This window comes from Momordica charantia (assembly GCF_013281855.1).
Source record: "Momordica charantia cultivar OHB3-1 chromosome 8 unlocalized genomic scaffold, Mcharantia_2.0 BLBB01000008.1, whole genome shotgun sequence".
In the NCBI taxonomy this organism is placed as follows: Eukaryota; Viridiplantae; Streptophyta; class Magnoliopsida; order Cucurbitales; family Cucurbitaceae; genus Momordica; species Momordica charantia.
Genome location: NW_028275166.1, coordinates 33,845,029 through 33,865,475, shown reverse-complemented (window position 1 = coordinate 33,865,475; position 20,447 = coordinate 33,845,029). Strand labels below are relative to the sequence as shown.

Below are 20,447 nucleotides of genomic sequence, written 5' to 3'. Positions count from 1 at the left end.
CAAGGTCGTTCGTAGTTGAACATGAATCTTTATATTCCAGGTATCAATATTTCTATTAGATGATATCCAGTTAGATGTACAAATAAACAAAATGGTAAATGTTGGGGAGCACAGAACGACTTATCCTGTTCAGGTGAAACGCTTTGGTGCATTTCCTTGCGGGAGTTGAATGAACAATAAAATGAAAGCCTAAATGCCCATCAGATATCATGGAACATTTTTATAATACGACAGATTAATACCATGCAAAATTAAAAAAATCCACACTTTTCTACAAAATTAAGCTATTTAACAGAAGCGATTCAGTTTCCCAAAATATTGGACCTCCATGGCTGGCTAGTCAACAAGGTATAGAATGCATATCTTTACAAGACTTCATCTTGTTGAATGTAATATGAACCATCATCCAGTGGCAACGAGGGTGGGGTTCCAGGAGGGATGTTAGCAGCACCATTCTCTCCAGCGCACACACATAAAGCCTCTGCATCCCTGATGGCAGCGTCAAGGTTGATGTGGCCACTCAACTCATTGATAAACTTCAAGAGCGTGTCAAAGTCCATCTGCTCCCCCATTATCTTGTTACGGTAGCGCTTCAAGATCGCAACACAAAGGTACAGATGCAGATGTTCAGACAGATAATGAGTCCATAAGACCTCCCATAGGTGCATAACCTTTTCATATTCAAATTCTCTGTACGTGATCGAAGAAAATAACAGCAAGACAATTAAGAGAGAGAACAGTCGAAAAACTAATTTACTATCAGAAGTTGTCTTTTGGCATAAAATGAGACATGTAACAAATTAAAATGATAATACAACATTAGCATGTGGTACAACTCGAAGAAAAATTTAGTAAGTATGAAATTAGCCTCTGATACAAAGCGGTGGCTTGGCTCTTCTATAGGAGGAAAGCCAGATAAACTACACGTAGGAAGTTATCCCTAAGTACCCATGCTAAATGGTAATTCCCAAATAACTAAAAGAAATATTGATACCTCGAATATATGGAGAAGAAACAGATCCAGGGGAATGAAGAAAAAACTGTACAAACTATTTAGAAGGAATCTGATCCGGGGAAAAAATATATGCCCAACCTTCCAGTCTAAAAGGGAAAAAATGTAAAAACAGGTAATATCAGCCTGACCTTTTGAACTGTATGAGAACCCAGCGGAAGCAGAAGAAATAATTCAAGCAATCATGCTGACTGAAGTAGTTATGCAATGGGGTGTCTAACAACTCTACCAGCTGCCAAAAACATAGCAGAAGAATAGATTAGGAAAGAAAATCACACCTTGTAATAGGGAAATCCTTGCAACAACGTAAATATATATTTTTTAAAATTATAACATTTTTTATTAAATTAAATTAAATATTAATAAATAAAAATTTAAAAATAAACAAATAAGATGTATTATATAAAAAATAATGATGAATGAGTAGATTATGTGGTATAATTTCATTAGGAATGTCAATCTCATTAGATAAAAAATGAGTCAAAAGATTATTAGGCTTATTTGATTGTTTTTCTATTTAATTTTTAACAATAACATGACCAGATATTGAAATAAATTAAGCAAATAAACATCTCAAAAAGAAATAAAATACACTGTTTTTTGGTAGGAAACCAAGAAAGACAAAAAGAAAGCTCCAGTGGTATTGCACCATTGAGTCTGTCTCCTTTTTTAAAGGATGGCCATTGAGCACATAGGTGATAAGAGCCTTCTTATTAGCATGGAGAACTATGGACCAGCCGCAGGGGAGGAGGATGTTCTAAATCTTTTCAGCAAAAGGACAGGTGAGAAAGAGATGAATTGAGATTCTGGATCCCCTTTGCCCATGAAACTCTAACTGGGTGAAGATAACTTTGAAACATGTCCTCCTTTAATAAAGATTAAGGCTGAACAAAATAAATTCTACAGCCACAGGATCTAAGTCAGCCTCAGGTCATGTTAATTTCATTTAATTCATTAAATATGATCATAAACTGAAAGATCTAGTTTAATTCATGATCAAACGGAAGAGCCTATGAAGAAAAATAAGAGCAAAATACAATTGCAAGACATCAAACTCCATTAAAACAAAGAATAACTGTTACTTAAAATTTAAAACGATAAGTTAAAATCAAGCAACTTCATTGCATAATTTTGTACCTAACCATTATTTATATATATATATATATATTGTAGAATGACGCAATTTCTATGTGCATGTGCATGCAATGAAGAGGTACACAGGGGGGGGTGCGAACCTTGGAAATTGCAAAAAGTTGACAATGCATGCCAGTCTGATCACGATTAAAATTTGGTCCAAGGCGTTCCATCAGAGCAACAAAACACCAAAACGACTCTGACTCATCACCCATTACGAACAATATAGGTGAAAGAAAATCGCTCATACCCTGTAAATTATTGCAGTAAAATCAGCCAGAGTTAAACTAGATGAACCAATGGATTTTAATCAGCCGATATACAATTTACCAAAAGCTTTCAAACATGGACACTAATACAAAATACTCTGCAAAAATAGTTTGCCAATTAGTCTTGGTCTGCTAATCATCCTATATCACAATAGCCACATAGCATTTAGTAGGCAGCTAGGAATTCAAACATCTAAGTTAAGTTATATCCTTGCTGACATAAAGAATTCATATCTAGATCTGACTATATCTCGACATTACAATTAGGCAGCAGCTTAAATTACAAAAACTTCAGGTATCCCTTAACTGAGAATTAACTTCAAATAAAACTTAAAATCTCCCTGAAACCCTAGCAAATTGAACCACTCAAGCATGAGTTATGTCCTCGATGCCTGAACTATAAGCCATACAAAAAAAGTTTACCTGACAATATCCAAGATCAAAGTTATAAAATGAATAGGTCAATAAGATATCATGCAGAAGCTTCACATTCGGGTTTTCATCCCCATCAAAAAAAGAAAGTGATCGGTCCGTCCTCACCTTATAAGAAGATTAAAATAAACTATTTAGAAATGGGAAACAAAATCAAATTTATTTAAAGATCAATCAAGGAAAACAAAGTATATCATTTTGATACACCTACCACATCTTTCTCAATAAGGCCTTTCCTCTCTTTAAACTTTGTAAATCTTTTTGCCTGCTCTGGAGAGATACTCTGCAAGAAAAGATAGAGAGGAGATAAGCCTGATTTAAACATCTTAAAAGGGGGTCAAGTGAGAAAGGATAATTTACAAACCTACACCTGGGGTCAAGGGAGAAACGATAATTTACAAACCTACACCTAGTACAAATTCAAGAGAACCTACGAAGAATGCCGAGGAACCCAGGTTCCACTACATCAAAATTTAAAAGGAATTTTATTACATAATGTGATTGTATGGACTATTCACTAGGATATCTCGAATGAAGTATACAATATCATCCTCTCAGTGTTCGTTAAATTAACTGAACTGTGAACATATGTCTGCATTCATTTTTTATTGTTTCTTCAACAATAAGAAGATAGGAACCAGAACCAGGAATTGCAATAGAAATTGATAGAAATGTAGAAAGATAGTATTGAAATGATAAAGAAATATTACAATATCCAAGTACTTCAAGAGGCTGAACTCCCAAAAAAACAAATGCTTCCAAATTTTGCAGACAACTATATCCTACTAATATCTTAATAATATCTCCAATATTTTCCTACTAATACTCCTCCCAGAAAATTTAGAATTATTTATTACAAATTTACAATTGGTTTGACTTTTGTAGGTTTGTCATCTTCCAACAAGAGAATGTGAAGCAACTGTTTGGCAGTACCTTCCTCAAAGGGAAAGCAAGAAAGATTTGGGCTAATGTTGTAAAGTCATGGTTTGATGAGGTAGCTAGAGCTAGGGATATGGCGGAGGTGGTATAATGTTCTTTATCGGGGTACTTAAGATAAGAAGTTTGGTAGTTATTCTTATTCTATTGTCATAGCTGGGGAAGTTTTGAGGTATTTGATTGGAGTTTAGTTTTATGCCATGTTTTTTTTATGAGAAGCCAAGCTTTCTCAAGAAAGCTGAAAGAAACTAAAGACATACAAAAAAGTACCAGCCCATTAAAAGGAGTGTGAACTAACAAATCGACTCAAATCCAAAATAATAAAGCCTAACTAATAATTGCAAAATGGTTTAGTAATAAAGCCCATTGGTATTAAATCTAGCAACCTCCCACAACTCTTTCCAGGACTTCTACACCCCTCCAAAAATCCTACCATTCCTCTCAATCTGGTGGTTCCTAAAAAACACTATTCCCCTCTCACCGCCATATCAGTGAAAACTTCACTTTTGTTTAAAAAAATTTCAGAAACAAAATCAGCAAAGAAAAATGGCATTTTTTGTCTAGTTAAAATTGAACCGATATTTATAGGTTCAGCAGCCATCAACTCTTCTTATATGTGCCGTTCCCTTCCCCTTCTTTTTCACCTTAATCAGAAAGCTAACAATCGTTCATTCAACACTTTAACAATCTCTGGGAGTACCATCTAGAGTATAAAGTCAACATGAAGGCAAAATATATGATAGAACATGAATAAGAAAATTCAAAACTGTGCACAATACAGTTATCAATTATCATGTAGCCGTTAAGCTTCAGAAGAAAACAGGAAGAAAGAAATGTAGGGGAGGATTGATGATAAACCTGCCACTGGTTCTTTATTGTCAAATACTCGGACCTTTTGATGGATTTAAGATATTCCCTCTCAGCATATGTGGAATCATATGCATGGTATCCCAACAAGAAAGCCCATACCTACACATCATACATATTATTTACAAGAAACAAAACTTCATAAAAAGGAAAAAAAAAATCAACGCAGAACTATCAATTCCTCCAAACATTGACCATAGACCAAAATTAATTCCAACTATATATATATATATTTCTTTAGCTTGCGTGAATCTTGACTTCACAAGATAACCGCTTGACCCTACTATATTTAGTTCCAAGGAAACTCATAACTATCAATTCCACCAAACATTGACCATAGACCAAAATTAATTCCAACTATATATATATATATATTTCTTTAGCTTGCGTGAATCTTGACTTCACAAGATAACCGCTTGACCCTACTATATTTAGTTCCAAGGAAACTCATAGGATATTAAAATCTAGATAGGAAGCCATCATAATTTGAACTCATTCCCTCTAAGCCCCTTTACTATTTACATCGGTCCTTATTGACCACTAGGCCAATTCATGATGGTTTCAACTATAATTAGTAGGAAAAATACATAGGATATACAGAATATTTATTATGAATACACTCGTTATGTAAGGAGGTTCTAGAAGACATACCTCTTTTCGTAGACTATGCTCTACTCCCCCATAAAAGATTCTCTTTCTCAAGGATTGTGAATCCAGAACTCGTCCTTCAGTATCCAAGAAAGTGGCCCACTAAAAATTAAAAACAAGGCATGAACATATTTTGTTGAAAGCACATGGATGCAACATAATGTATAGTACGTTCATGAAGAAAAATGATACAGTTAAAATGAAAGGTATGGAATTAAATAAAAAGGATGACCGTGCAGAGTCCAGACAACTTCTTCCTTCAGTCCACCTTTTATTTGAATCTATGTTGGAGTTTCCTCGACTTTTTTGGCTCTCATGGCTTTTCCAAGAAGTAATAACGAGCTCAGAATGCAGTTTCTAGGCCACAAGTCTAAAGATAAAAAAGGGCTTCTGATTTTGTGGTATATTTGCTATAAAAATTTGGGTTGAAAGGAACAGGAAATTCCAAATATCAATGAGGCAAGGGGGGAAGGCTTGTGGTCTCATTATTTATGCAATCTCCTCTTGGTGATTTTTGTCCAAATATTTTTTATATTATTCCATTTCTGCAATAATTGCAAATTTGAGAACTTTTTTTTTTTTTTACAAGAAACAAATTTTCAATGATACCAAAGAGGTGAAAGAAAAAAAGAAATAACAGTAATCCTTAGGAAAAGCTCGACGTGAGCAATACAATCACAACAAAGATAAATAACATTTAGAACCAAGGGACAATGCTGAAGGAACTCTGCAAACAGCATGCTGCTAAGCAAATTTGAGAGCCTTATAACTCCATTTGCTAGATTTCAGAGTTTTTCCTACTTTCTATGTCGCATTCTAAACAAAGAAATTTCTTATGTTAAAGGAGATTCTAGTGTTAAGCCCATAGGGTTGCACAATTAGGTTACTGTGCAATCCATCATTTTAAGAGAACAATGATGATGATAGCCAATGTATTCTTGAAATCAATTCTGATCCAATTCTTGATCTAAGACTTCAACTCAAGTACATAACACTGTTTGGGTCATATATAGCCATGATTTTGTGGTATTCCAAACTCTGATAGGTGCTAGCTAACATCTACCTGTTTCAAGAGGAACTATCAAATACAAACCTTATTGTCCTTGTTTAGCATAATGTTCTTTTAAAATGAAAAATTAAACTTTGTTTAAAACAAATGAAAGAATACAAACCAGAAATACAAAATACTAGACGATAGTAACAGCAATACTACTCATCTTTAACAACAGAAGGTAAATAATATCTTTATGGAGGCTTTGGTTGGAAAGGAATCAAAGAGTTTTCAAAGGGATAGTGGCTACCACTGAGAGTTTCTTCGGATCATGTCAACATCTTTGCTTCTACATGGTGCCCATTATCTAAAGATTTTTGTTTCTATAACTTTGTGCATATTACTGCCAACTGGAATTCTTTTTTGCGGTAGCTCATTCCCTTTTTGTGTGAGCTTGAGCTTCTTTTGATAATGAAATTTATCCCAGTTTCATATAAAAAGAATTAAAAAAAATAGAAAAATAGTATATGTTTACCTCTTCAAACCCCAAAGGTGGTTGTCGTGGCTTTCCCCACACTAGGGTCATTTTATCGAACTGCCCAAGACAAAAAAAAGTTAATCATTTAAGATGCATGAGATAGGAAAATATTTTGAAGCCCAGAAGTCGAACTAGAAGATAAATGAAAGCAAAAATATTTTCATATAATTGTGGATGTTCAGATTAATTTACCTAACTTTTCTTTTTTTCCTAATAAGAAACCTGTATATATATAGACTTGCCTATCTTCTATATCTTAACTATTTTACGAGGCACAGAAGTCACACTAGAATAAAAACAATCAGGTAAAAGCAACATCATTCTCTTATAATTACGGATGTTTAGGGTAACTTAACTATTTTCTTTTCTTGGATAGTTAACAATTTCAATGATGCTATGAAATTTAACAAAAAGATCCCATCCAATCCGATGAAGTTACAAACAACTACTCCAATTGGATATAGAGGAGTCAAACTATAGTTGCAGTAAGGAGATTCATTTTTACACGAAGACAAAGCCAAAAGATATGATATCAATAACTTAACCATCTTAACTAAACCCACAAGACAAACCTGACCTTATAACATCTGAAATCATAAAATTTATAAAATATTAATATTCAAGGAATAAAACTTATGTCCATTACATAAAAAGCCATGGACCCGCAACATCCCCCTTTCATAGATTTTCTTATTGTTAATCATCATTCTTTATTTCTTATCCGAAAAAATATAAAAACACTATCAGGAAAAGTCATGGTGGTTAAAAAAATCATAATGACCCTTATTCATCAATGGACTGGTAACTATATGGATTTGCTTGTTTAAACTAAGAAAGTTCATTTACATAGATTTAGGAGTTTCTTAATTCCAAGTTAATGCCTAAAAACATAAATGGTCATTACTGAGGGTTCTGTCAAAATGGCAACCATCCTTCATGTAGCTTCAACTGGATTTTCACAAACTTTCAACTAATGTAGTAGCCATAAACTAAAAGAATGGTTGGAAGATCTCCAATTCAATTACACATACAACTCCTCATCTTAGGCGACTGGGAAGAAAAAAAAAAAAAAGAAGCCATACTAAACTCATCTAGCCAGAGAACCCCTCTCAGCTTCATTGCTGAATCAATATGCAGAATTTTAATCATAATATATAAATCGCTAAGGCAGACTAAAGAGTAGAACTTCTAGAAAAGAAAAGTTCGTTCTTTAGAGTTTGGATAGTATCCCTAAAATATCATTACTTTGTACTTACTTTCTCACCATAAAAAGGTAATTGGTTTGATTAACTACAATAAGTGATAAACCATAGTCCACATGACAAAGACACTAATATTGACACTTGCTGCATTTAATCGATTATTAACCATTTCTTTTTTTTTTTCTTTTTCTGATATCCGTGAGTGTCTAAACCAGCCAACACCATGACAAATCTAACTCCTTCCTTCCAAACCCTTAACCTTTTTCATTGGCCCCAGTGGCCACTACACTACACCAACCCATGGACACATCATGTCAAACCTTGCTACATCTGATCCATATTAACATTATCATGTCAGCAGTTGCCACTGCCTGCATCTTATATTAGCATTATCTTGTATAACTTGAAGAATGTTGAGATTATGAAATGGGTTAATCTATCTCATCTCCTCTTGCCGGTATTGTTGAGTAGTGAGAATCCTCCCAGACTTTCATGGTATGATCACTTTACATCTCTCTCAAGACCAGCATGATATCCAAGGACATTCCCTTGTCCAAATTTGTTTGGTAAGGCATATACCCAGAAAAGGTTAAATGCTTTCTTTTGGGAACTCTCACGTGAAGCTTTCTCAATCAGCCTCCTTCTCAATGAAAGCTCAGTTCCTTATTTAGAAGAAACAAATAAAAATAGTTCAGAAGAGAGCCACTCACCTCCCTCTATCTCCAAATTGGTGCTGCATATAAAACAAAGATATAGAATTGCAAACCAACTTGTTTTTAGCCTGCTCATTTGCTAAAAAATATTGGTCCTTCATGCTGGGCACTTTCAACTGAACCATGGCTCATCCTAGCTAAAGTTTTTGTGGATCACAGATTTGAGGAGAAAAAAGACCTACAGGTCAACATCAACCGGGTGTTCTTTTGGTCTGGAAGCTGTGGTTAGAAAGGAACAGCCACATTTTCAATACCTCTGTGGAATCTTCTTTCTCTGACTACAGTCCTAACATTCTTTCGGCCGAAGTGGAAGGTTTTTTTGTAACTCCTGCAGCCTTTGGGGAAACACCTGACTTCAAGAAAGTCAGGCAGACGCCACAGCGGGGGGAATGCATTACTTGTAATATGACGTGGATATCTATCTATTCATGATGATCTGCAGGATTTATGAGTAGGATCTCCCCAAGTAACAAATGGCCCTCAGGTCATCCATTACTTGTTAGCATTCTGAAAGCAATCCATGGAAAGAAAGAAAAAAAGTTCAAATGCAATTACAGTTGAAATAAAAGCTCCTCACCTCGATAGGATCTTGGACAACCGGACTGTCATTAGGAACTTTTTCTAAACCCTTGGATGGTATCTGAGGGGAATCAAGAGAAGATTCATTTTGGTTTCCCATCTCTACAGCACTAAATCCATTATTATGATTTTCACGGAATAGTTGTGAAGTTGTTTCTCTTGCAAATTTGGTGACAAGAGAAAATTTTTCCAGAATTTGAATTGGGAGGTCACGTGCTGGATCATGAACCTTTTGTCTTTGCTTCCCACTGTACCGAGAAACACTGGACCTTTCATCATGAGAATCCCCACCAGCCCTCTTGTCTGCGTTTGATGGAGACTCATCAACTGAAATGGATGAAACTGGTCCACTGGCACCGGGAACAGCCCCTGGCATCTCCAAAGAAGATAGAGTTCTCTACAGATGAGAGCAAAGTGAATTAGTATCCTTGCATGGCAGGGCTGTAGTAAAGATATAATACAAAGAAAGGCAATGCCACAAAAAGGTTGAAAATCTGAAGAAATCCAAGTGATAAGACCGAAATATACTGTTAAATAAAAAGGAAACAAAGAAACAATCCATGGAAATTGTCAAAAGTGAGCCAGGCAACGGATACCTGAAGGGGATTCTGAAAATCATTAACAAGGAATGTATTTGCATCTTCTTCAGACCTGCATACGTGCTGAAAATTAGATCACTTGGAAAAATAGAGATGGACAAAGAATACAGATATAATTTAATCATAAAGAAGCTTAAAATGAAAATAAAAACTGGATAAGGATATAACTAAATTACATTTTAAAGTAAAATTTACAACTCCAACCAGCAAAAAATAAAAAGCAAAGCACAGCAATAGTAACATGAAAGATTTTGTTGAGCGCAAAGATCCAGACCACCCCAATTCAAAGTTTGAACTCTTCAATTGCAGACCACATATCTTAAGGCAAAAAAAAATCCTTAAGAAATATAAGTGGGATTTTCTCTGAATGCCACCACCTGTATAAATAATTCTTCTAAAGATGCAATCCAACTTTTCTTTCGAGATAGCTTCACCCTATGAGGTACGGACACTTCAGCTCGGGTAATGTGTTCATTTTTTGAAGTGTATCAAACACTCATACACTCTGATACTTGCCGGACACATGTTAGACACTTCTAAGCACAAGTGTTTTCTTGTGAATATTTTTACTTTCATTTGGTTCCTTTTTCTCTTCCTCCCGATGGTTCCTTTTTCTCTTCATTGTGGAAGATTGAAATCTAGAAGAAGATTGAGTCATTTTGTAACGCCCCAGGACCAGGATCTGATCCGAATCCTGGGCCTGGGGCGTTACACATTTTCTTGGCTCAAAGCCCCAAGGAGAATTAACATTATAGACTTTAAGCAGAGACTAGAGAGCACCCATCCACTTTTGTCGTTGGGCCAAACTGGTGTGTCTTGTGCAAGTGAGGAACAAAGGATACAATTATCTTTTGGGGTCCTTTTACTACCAAAGCACGGGGTTGTCTCTTGGAAGAGTTTTGGAATCTCTCTTGTATAGAGGTCGAGCATTTGACAGATAATGAAGGAAGTTATTTTGGATCCTTTGTTTCGTGTGCTTTGACAAGCTAGATTATTCACCATCTTGTGGCTTGTTTGGTAGGACAGAAACGTGATAATGTTATGGGTAAGATAGGTCATTGAAGAAGTGTGGTAATTGGCGCATTTAAATTAACCTTTAGGCTAATTCTAAAGGTTTTCATTAGTTAACCATTATTTTTTATTACCACAAGTTAAGGATCTTACTTGTAATTTTGTTTTGTCGAAACCCCACCCCCAAAGGCACCTACAAAATTCAAGGCTCCAAATGTGAAAAAACGTCAAATACATATGCTGAAAGTTCCCTAAGTTGAAGTAAGCTTAATCTCCTAAAGAATAACAATATCACAGCTGACTAAAGAAGAAATGCTTTTGACCAAAATCCTCTTTTACGAGGTAAAAGACTCTTTTCCTTATAACTTTGTGATGCATACTCTGTAGGAAGGTAAAGGAAAAACAAGACCATGAGTTCTTTATTGTCAATACAGCAGCAAGTTTAAAGACTTATATTCGACCAGTCTTGGACTATCCACAGAGCAGCAAAGGAACTTTTTTTTTTTTTGGGTCAGTTAAGAGAGTTTTCTAATTGTCCAAGGGCTTAGGAATAAGAAAGATGCCTGATTCTCCTTTAACCTTCTTGTGACTTTTTGTCTGTTAATCCAATGTTAATTATTTAAAAACACATGCAAATTTGCATACATGCATAAGTTATTTATTGTATGAGCTCTTAGATTTAACTTCATAAGTGCCATGTTTCTGCAGCATTCTTTTTAAGAGGATAAAATGAAGAAGGAAAAGAAGAAGAAGACAGAACAAAAGAAAGAAAGAGATTATACAAATAAAAATAACAAACCTCACAAGGAAAACATGTTGCTTTATAGTAGCAAGGAACTCCCGAACTCCTCCATTGTAAAAATAAAGAGATGGAAATGCAAGTCCTGCAAATCATTCCAAACATAAGCGGACAGCATTATACCGTGACAACAGAATTGGGAGACAAAAGATGAAAGGTGATTAACAATTAATTGAATAACGTAAAAGAGTAGCAGCATTTTTCATTCATTGAAACATTCAAACAACATTCAAGAATGCAGCATAAAACAAACTTTATGGAAAATTATAAGCCAATGTCAGAAGAGTAAAGAACTTTATTGGCAGCACAATGTTCTGACAAAATGAACCCAATAATATTTGGAGAACACATTTTTTAATAAGAAACCAACCTCTCATGGAGAGAAATGAAAAAATATATAAGGGCATACCAAAAAAAAAAAGAACTCTTAAAAACTGTCACCCATATGGAAGTATTAAACCTAATAAGCTCCCAATCTTACTCCCTGGATCACTCCACCCCTTAAAAATTCTATTGAATCACTCCACCCCTAAAAATTCTCTTGTTTCTCTCCTGCCAAATTACAACAAAGTGGTAAGAAAATAAGTCTACCACAAAAATCTTCCCCTATCCTAAAAAGAGAGGACAACAACACCTCCTCCAACATCGTCCGGCAATCCCTATTATGAGTCAATGACACCCCAAATCACTTAAAAGAATGATCCTATAGATCCCGTGCAAACTGACAAGACCACAAAAATGTGGTCAAGATCCTCCTGCAAAGCACACACCACTGCAAACCCAAAAAGAAGGAAGAACATAGGTCACCCAATCTCATACAAGTCTTTAACCTTAAAATATTGTAAGACGCTCTGAACTCTTTTTATAGAAAAAATAGACAGGTGACAGTTGAGACTTGAACATGTATAACTTTAGAAGGCATCTGAGCTTACTGCATCCAAACATTACACCGCAATTCTTTTTTTTTTTTTTTTTTTTTTTGTGAAAGAAACAATTTCATTGATTACAAAAGTGATAACAAAAGACCCAAAGAGAAAATTACATGAAGCACATTAAACTGCAATTCAAGAACACTTAACATTTACTTTCTAGTAAAATTGGTAATTCGACAGAAGATCTGAAGGGAAGGCACTTAGAAAAAAGAAAGGAGAGTAAAAATATGTGTACCTGACGACAATACCACAATAACGTACTGCCAACCAAATGCTGGAGTATGCCGACGGATAGACCTCACTTCCGTGAATGGTACTGCTCTTATTGTGTAAAGATTTCTATCTACATTTAAGAAGTAGGCAATCGAGTAAATTCATAGACATAAGAGAATGCATCATTTCAATTAAAATACCAAAGACGGCTACCTCTCTCCGATAATCTCGCATTCGAGTTTTGTCCCTTGTAAGGAATCCATGTCTACCATTAAACACAACAAAACAGATTCCGAGTCAACAGAACACAAGGCACGAAATGGCACATATCCAGAAACACATGAAAACAAAATACACATTTCTTTTTTGAAATAAACAAGAAGTTGTAATCAGTCGTACTTACAATAAATAGGCCCGATCCTTGCTTGGTCAACCTCAATCTTCCACTAATCCTTTCAGACGCAAACTGCGTAGGATGAATTGTCACATTTTCTTTAGAATAAACAACCTCAGCACCTTCAGGTTCGCTAGATGAGCTTCCCCGACCGCTATCGCTCCGCATCATGCTTGCGGAACCCTAGAATCCAGAAAACAACATCAAAGAGAGAAATGACACAATCGGCTGAATTCAATTCGTCGATGCAAGATAATTAACAGAGTGTAGCCTCGTGCGCGGGAAATTGAACCGTAAAATTAAGAGAAACAATAAACTCCGACGTACTTGTTGCTGTGAAGCTGCGTAATCGGCATCGTCGGACAAATCGTGAAGGTCGGTTTCTAGCATCGCCGTCGGAGCCGCAGTTGCTGTTGCATCGACTTTCAGAGAAACGCTGGCTGGCTGGCACTTCTTTGCTTGTTCTTTATTTTCCTTCCTTCTATCTTGCTTTTCCTTCTTATTTCTCTCGCTTCCTTAGAGGCTAAGGTGTCGACGGTAGGACCCTGTAGCGGTATCTACGATTTCAGAGCGGAGTAGTTCCGATGGGACCCACTTCCAAGCGTTGATCTCTTTTTCTTTTATTAGGAGTTTTTCTTTCGACACGTGGCCTCTGTGGTTTCTTTAATTAATTTCTTTTTTTTCAAAGGAATTAATTTCTAAATTTTTAATGTTTTATTTTGTATCCTTCCATTTTTTGTTATGTTTTATAATATAAACTTTCCCTTGAATATTATGGTTAAATTATCATTTTAGTCTCTAATTGATATATCAACCTGTCGAACCGAGCATAGCTCAAATGATTAAGGTATCTATCTCTCACATGTAGCTCAAATTATTAAGTCACATATCTTTGATCTCAGGGTCATGAGTTCGAATCCCACCCACATGTTGTACTAAAAAAAGCACATTCATATCATATATACCATAGAGACATTTAGATTATAAATTACTTGCACAGTAAAGAAAATAAATATTATCATATATATTATTGATATACAAACATTTATAAATATATCGTTGGTATATCAACCTTCATTCCTCGTCCCTATACTTGTTTGTATTAAAAATATAAAAAATAAAAATAATTTATGTTAAATTTATTTTTCTCCTAACCATTTTAACCATTTTGATTTATTTTGTAATAGATAAAATACGGGAAACGCTCATAAAAGGTGAAGATCAAATCGCATCGAAATTGGAAGAGAAATATATATTAAAAAAATCAGAAAGCGCCGAGGAAAACGAATCACGCGCGAAATACCTGAGTCGGGGGACGAGTTAGAGTGGACCCCACTCCCTACAATGTTCGCCACGTGTTCTGTACCAGCGCATTCTGACTCCGCCACACTCTCACTCTCTCTCTCTCTCCTCTGTCAAAACCGATTTAAAGACGCCATTTCAGTGGCGACTGAGAACGTGGGAGGTAGAAAGCTATGGCGTCCGAGAGAGCAGAGACGCTGCCAGTGCTGCAGAAGGAGGGAGGCGAGCGGAAAGGATCCGACATGACTAAGAGAGGAGCTTACGCGGCCATTTCTTATATGGCCTGTGCTGGTTCGTCTTTCACTTTCATAGCGTCGATCAAGTAGTTTTCGTTGTTTTCTTGTGTATACCGTTTTCTCACGCACGATTCGATATCTGATTTGTTAGTTTGAATTTTACATTACTGGTGCGATATTTGTTAGGGAAGTTTTTGCTGTGCTTTCTTTGCATGAAAACTGGAAATCGTCTCTGGATTTTTGTTCTGTTCTGTGTACTGCAATAACTGCTACTGGTTTGTCTCTTTTCCAATGGCATGCGCGCGAGTCTGAAGGAGGAAGAAAGACAGAAAGATATCGACATCTCTGTTAATGAGAGTATTTAGAAAGTAAAAGGCCTCCCATACTCGTGGGACCGATGTTTGGACGACAATGTGTGTTTCGGTTTCTTAAATTTTTGGTTTGATCTTTGAAGAACACTCGGACAAATCTTTACTCCGATTCGAGTAGCTTCACACTGGTTTGATTACGATTATGTTAGAAACCGGGGAGAGGATGACTTTCACCGGAGATCGTGAGACTTACTGTGCGAGAGAAACACCAAATTATTTGAGATTATCTTCATTTAGTTTCATTTAGTTTCACAACTTTTAGTGCCAAAAGACTTTTGAAGTGCCTATAGAGGTCTAGAGAATAAAGTTATGTGTAAAGTACTTATAGGCTCACTATATGCATATGATGGGACGAGTGACAGAGAGCGAGCGAGCAAGTGGTGGGTCTTTAAGGAAGAAAAAAGAGAGAGAGAGAGTGCATGGTGGGACTTGGAAAATGAAAGGAATATTTAGTGGAATACCAGTGTGATCAAATCTTGAATGTTTGTGAGATGGCAAAATTGAATAGTGGTGGAGGCTGCCCACTCCACGCTTAAAAAGGTTGAAAGCTTCCAGAAAAATATGCAAGTTCCTTTCTTACTTTGTTACGCATCACGACTAAATTAGCAGTTTTCGACATCATACTGTAGCGAAAGTTATTCATTGGCATAAGTGTATGACACATGCTTAAATTTTAAGTGTGGGGAGTTGTTAAATATTACTGGAGATTAGAAATACGGTTACTGGTGACTGTAATTCATTTTTCGGGAAATATCCAAGAAGACACCGTGTCACCTTCCATTTCTCATAAAATTTCTCTCATGTTTCTGTAAAATATTGGATTTGAAAACGTGGAAAGCATGGAAAGCACGTTTTCAAGAAAAAAGAATTATTACTACTATCTCTTGTTTCCCAACCGGGTGGGTTAAATACTGAGCAGCCTCTTAATCTTCCAAGCTTTTCTATCGTTCTCCGTTCATATCCCTGTGAAGTCTAAACTAGCTAATGGATTGACATTTCAATGATCATATTATTTCTAGCAATTGCAATTAAGAGAAAAACATAGGAAGTCTATTTGATATTGTTGATCGTGAATTTGTGATACACTTTTCATCACTTTTTGACTTCAATCTGCCGCCCAGGAATCACAATTGTTTTTGGGCACGGGTGTTGCGGTGTCGGAGTAACAATACCTATTGTTAGATAGAGATAAGATAATCATTGTATGCATTCTTTCCATGGACTAATAATTATTACCATACCCTAGGTTCTTGAGTTTCTTATCTTTGATTTTTAGTCTTACTTTTTTATAAATTGATGCACGCTTGTACTATCCTGGAGCCTTGAACACTGATTTCAGTGCTTCTTAAAATTTCTGTTCCCCCAGTTGTCGACTTTTGAAAGTAGTTTTATAAGAGATAAGATTGTTTGCATTTAATTACTATTATCTTATGTTGTCATCGATCCTGCAGTTCTGTTGCTAATGTTCAACAAAGCAGCTCTTTCTTCTTACAATTTCCCATGCGCCAATGTCATCACTTTTTTCCAGGTAGAAAATCTGCCGAACTGATCTAATGGACTAGCTTATATTCCCTTATATTCTAAGTAATTTAGATACTAATATTGGTGATAATTTTTTGCTATTGACAGTTGCTTAATATATAAAAATATTTGTATTTGATATCATAACTAGCAACTTCATTTTTCTCCCCAAAGGTTTTTATTTGGACTTCTCGTACCTCCAATTTTTTAAATGACAAAGCCATTGTTGCGAGTAGAATCTGGTTTTCTTTCCTTGTACATTTAGTTAATTGCTCCAAAAAATTTCTTCAGATTCTGTGTTCATGCACACTTCTCTATGCACTGCGGCGCTGGAAGATTATTTCTTTCACAGTGGGTGAATCGCACAACATCAGTGCTGGACAGTCAATCCTTGTACCTTATAAGACTCTGGTTCAAACACTTCCCCTTGCTATGTCATATTTGCTCTACATGGTATGTATATTATGGTATACTATTTTCCATTTTATTTATTCCAAGCAAAATTGCAACCTTGTAAAATCTGCTAACAATTCTTTTCCTGATAAAGATTGTCACTATGGAATCTGTGCGTGGGATCAATGTTCCCATGTATACAACATTGAGGAGGACTACTGTAGCATTTACAATGATTGCTGAGTACTTGTTGACAGGGCAGACTCATTCACCTATTGTTGTTGGCAGGTAAGCAAGCATGATGTATAGATCCCTTTTCTGTGTGAATTTGGTGATTATCCAATTCTCTTTCCTAAGAAATTTATCCTTCTAATTATGTTGGACTCTTTTAATTTCAAGTTTTGCTTTTTCCTTGTTGATTTTGTGCTCTATTTTCTTTCTTTTAGACTTCCATACTTTTTAGGCAGTGTCTTGATTTTGTGTGTGTGTGTGTAGTCTAACCATATTTTAGTCTACAAAATATTTTACATGTCATCCTTGCTTTATTATTATTATTTTTTTAAAATTCATTAGATGCTCTATTGTTGATGCCTTTGGTATGCTCTAATGTTTCTCTGTCCTCCCATTACTGTCAGCTGCTTTTATCTGACACGAGTGTCTCAAATTTTGAGATATTGAGTTCTTACAGCTATTTTATTCTCTACAATTGAAGAAGTTGATTTCTTTCTTTCTTTTAAAAATCTTAGATGCTTTAGTAACAGTAATGAACTCAAACTCTCACGTCCATAAGTTTTACACATATGCAATGCTAATTGGTTTCCTACTTGATAAATCCAAGGATTCATCAGTGTGGGGATGATTATTCTTGGTGCAGTTGTGGCTGGAGCCAGGGATTTGTCATTTGACACCTATTCCTATGCTGTGGTGTTCATTGCAAATATATGTACCGCTATATATCTTGCTTTTATTGCTCGTATCGGTAATAATGATTAACTCCTTTTTTCTCATTTACCTAGCGTTGAAGTTGTGACATATTTATATGACACTTCTAAGTATTTCCAGGGAAATCCAGTGGACTGACTACCTTTGGCCTAATGTGGTGCAATGGTAAGAACTAAGAGGGTCTTTATTTATTTATTTTTGAACAATGATCTCAATGTTGTGAAGCTTTTGGATTCATCTTATCTGAACTGACTACAAAGAGGTTTTTCTTATATTTGTAGGGTTAGTATGTGGGCCTATTTTGCTAATCTGGATATCAATCAAGGGAGACATTGAAACAACCTTAAATTTTCGTTACCTATATTCCTTGGGCTTCCAGGTACCTGCTTCGCGTATTGTATTGTTCAGAAGCTCTGCTTTAGTCATGCCTTGGCCACTTGAACAATAATAATAATTCATAACTTGGTGAAGAAACATGAGTTTACTCGCAATCTTCTTTTCTCTAAAACTGAGTTAACTGTATTAAACCTTCGTTGTTAAATAAATGGATTACGTCAACCAATTTACAGAACAAGCAGCTATAGACAGTGGTTTTTGTCCATTCCAATATATATCGCAAAACTATCTAATGTGTCTGTTCTTTCATTTATGTAATATGTATGAATGGCTTTCTTCTTCCTCTTTTCTACTATTAATGTACCCTTAAAAGAGTTACAATGATTAATATTTTTCTGTACCATCAAAATCTCGTTTGAAATTTTTGGTATTCTGAACTTCTGAACTCAATAATTGCTTGCTTGTAGATTTTATGGGCGAAGCGATTCATGCTTGTTTTTGTTCTTAATTTCTTACCTTTATTCATGCTTGCAGTGTGTGATGTTTCTCTCCTGTATAATGGCTTTCTTGATCAACTACTTTGTATTTCTGAATACAACTCTCAATTCAGCACTGACACAAACAGTCTGTGGTAATTTGAAGGTGAGCATTGCTTTGTTCCATGTGAATCTATTTTGATTTTAAAATTTTGATGTGAATTTCTTCCTACAATACTGCGATGTGGGGTACAGTCTATCTGGACCAACTAGTTGGAGTCTTCCTCACAATTAATCTGCTCTAGTTTTCAGAGTCGTAAAGATGACATGGCCAATATTTTTTTGGTTTTGTTTCCTTCTCCATGTAAATCTGCAGATGCATACTAAATGCTGCTAGCTGGATGAATCTTGATGTGGTTAAATTTTGCACTAAATCGATTATCGATCAGTACATGGTTATGTTTGTCGTAATAAGCATTAAAATAAGTACATACCCGCCTCCTGACTAGAATATTATGTTCCATTCGTATGGCTAATTTTAATATCTAAGATTTGAATTTTTTCCTTCCGAGTGCTTCAACAGTAAAACCGTTAAAAGAGCTAATAATAAGACACTGGCTTTCCAAGGGTTAGGCATAAGTCCCTCTCTTTCTTTGGAGGACAACTATCAATACAGGATTTCCTTCCTCCATGGAGGAAATCTTTCCTTCACCTCGTGGAAGGCCATGATATTCTTTAATTAGAAGTTCATACCTAATTTGTATGAAAAAGCGCAAATACCTGCTTCCTGGAAAAGAGCTTCCTGAATGAAGGGTGTATTCCTTGAATGGATGCAGAGGATTTATTTGACCCAACATTTTCACCAAGTTTCATCAATGATGTGGGAGTACTAATTTGAAAACTCAGTGGCTTGGTTCAAACTGTTTGTCAAGATCTTATTGATGCTGAATTAGTTAGTTGGTATGCGAACACATCTAGGCAAGTGCTTCTTGGCTTTGGATAAACCAAGTTTTTGGGGCTTTCCTCTGTTTACTTACCAGAAATATGAGTGTTTAAGGAAATCTGCACTTGCTGAGGAGATTATGCTTGTTTTTCTGACTTCTGAATGCTCTGTAATATAATAGGATGTTTTCAGCATCGGGCTTGGCTGGTTTCTGTTCGGCGGGCTTCCCTTTGATTTGGTGAGGCAATCTCTTTACTTTAAAAGCTTTGATCCACAGTTTGTTGTTGTTCTTTTTTTTAATGTTGTTAACTTTTCTTTTTTATTTTTTTGTGGTTTTTTTAGTTTAATATTCTTGGCCAGTCACTTAGCTTTATGGGATCTGGCTTATATGCCTATTGCAAGCTTCATGGGAAATAAGGTGTCAAGATGGGGCCTCCTCCTGTGCCTTGACTCAATCCTTACACAGAGATACACAGTAAGTTAATATTTGCTGACTACTGCTTGCGTGTCAGCTGCCAAATTTTGATGCAATCGCTGCAGGTTATTGTGAAAAGATTAAAAAAAAAAGTTGTAGAATTGCATATATTTCTGCATGGATATGTAGAAAACATCAAGTTTCTTTTCTAATATAAGTTTCTAGCGAATCTCTCTCTCTCCA

General features: G+C 35.6%; 2 protein-coding genes across 3 annotated transcripts; one reads left to right on the top strand and one right to left on the bottom strand.

The window, feature by feature from the left end:
• Window positions 1–12: 12 nt before the first annotated feature.
• On the bottom strand, window positions 13–13,805 carry LOC111013050 (RabGAP/TBC domain-containing protein). 2 transcript variants are annotated; one of them, XM_022287407.2, is made up of 15 exons: window positions 13,597–13,803; window positions 13,279–13,452; window positions 13,089–13,140; window positions 12,898–13,005; window positions 11,731–11,815; window positions 9,918–9,972; window positions 9,320–9,718; window positions 6,825–6,884; window positions 5,302–5,400; window positions 4,642–4,752; window positions 3,059–3,130; window positions 2,839–2,955; window positions 2,248–2,397; window positions 1,144–1,244; window positions 13–690 (listed from the first exon to the last, which is right to left on the bottom strand). In XM_022287407.2, exons 1-15 carry the CDS (start codon window positions 13,657–13,659, stop codon window positions 366–368), a joined length of 1,971 nt encoding a protein of 656 aa, XP_022143099.1. In that variant the 5' UTR covers window positions 13,660–13,803; the 3' UTR covers window positions 13–365. The 2 variants fall into 2 exon arrangements, with proteins under 2 accessions (XP_022143099.1, XP_022143100.1); XM_022287408.2 differs by lacking the exons at window positions 13–690; window positions 1,144–1,244 and adding an exon at window positions 1,662–1,912 and having other exon boundaries at window positions 13,597–13,805.
• Window positions 13,806–14,692: 887 nt separating this feature from the next.
• On the top strand, window positions 14,693–20,447 carry LOC111013051 (UDP-N-acetylglucosamine transporter UGNT1). The gene is made up of 10 exons (XM_022287409.2): window positions 14,693–14,862; window positions 16,630–16,706; window positions 16,991–17,152; window positions 17,247–17,380; window positions 17,941–18,071; window positions 18,155–18,199; window positions 18,316–18,413; window positions 18,905–19,012; window positions 19,971–20,027; window positions 20,132–20,447. Exons 1-10 carry the CDS (start codon window positions 14,745–14,747, stop codon window positions 20,204–20,206), a joined length of 1,005 nt encoding a protein of 334 aa, XP_022143101.1. The 5' UTR covers window positions 14,693–14,744; the 3' UTR covers window positions 20,207–20,447.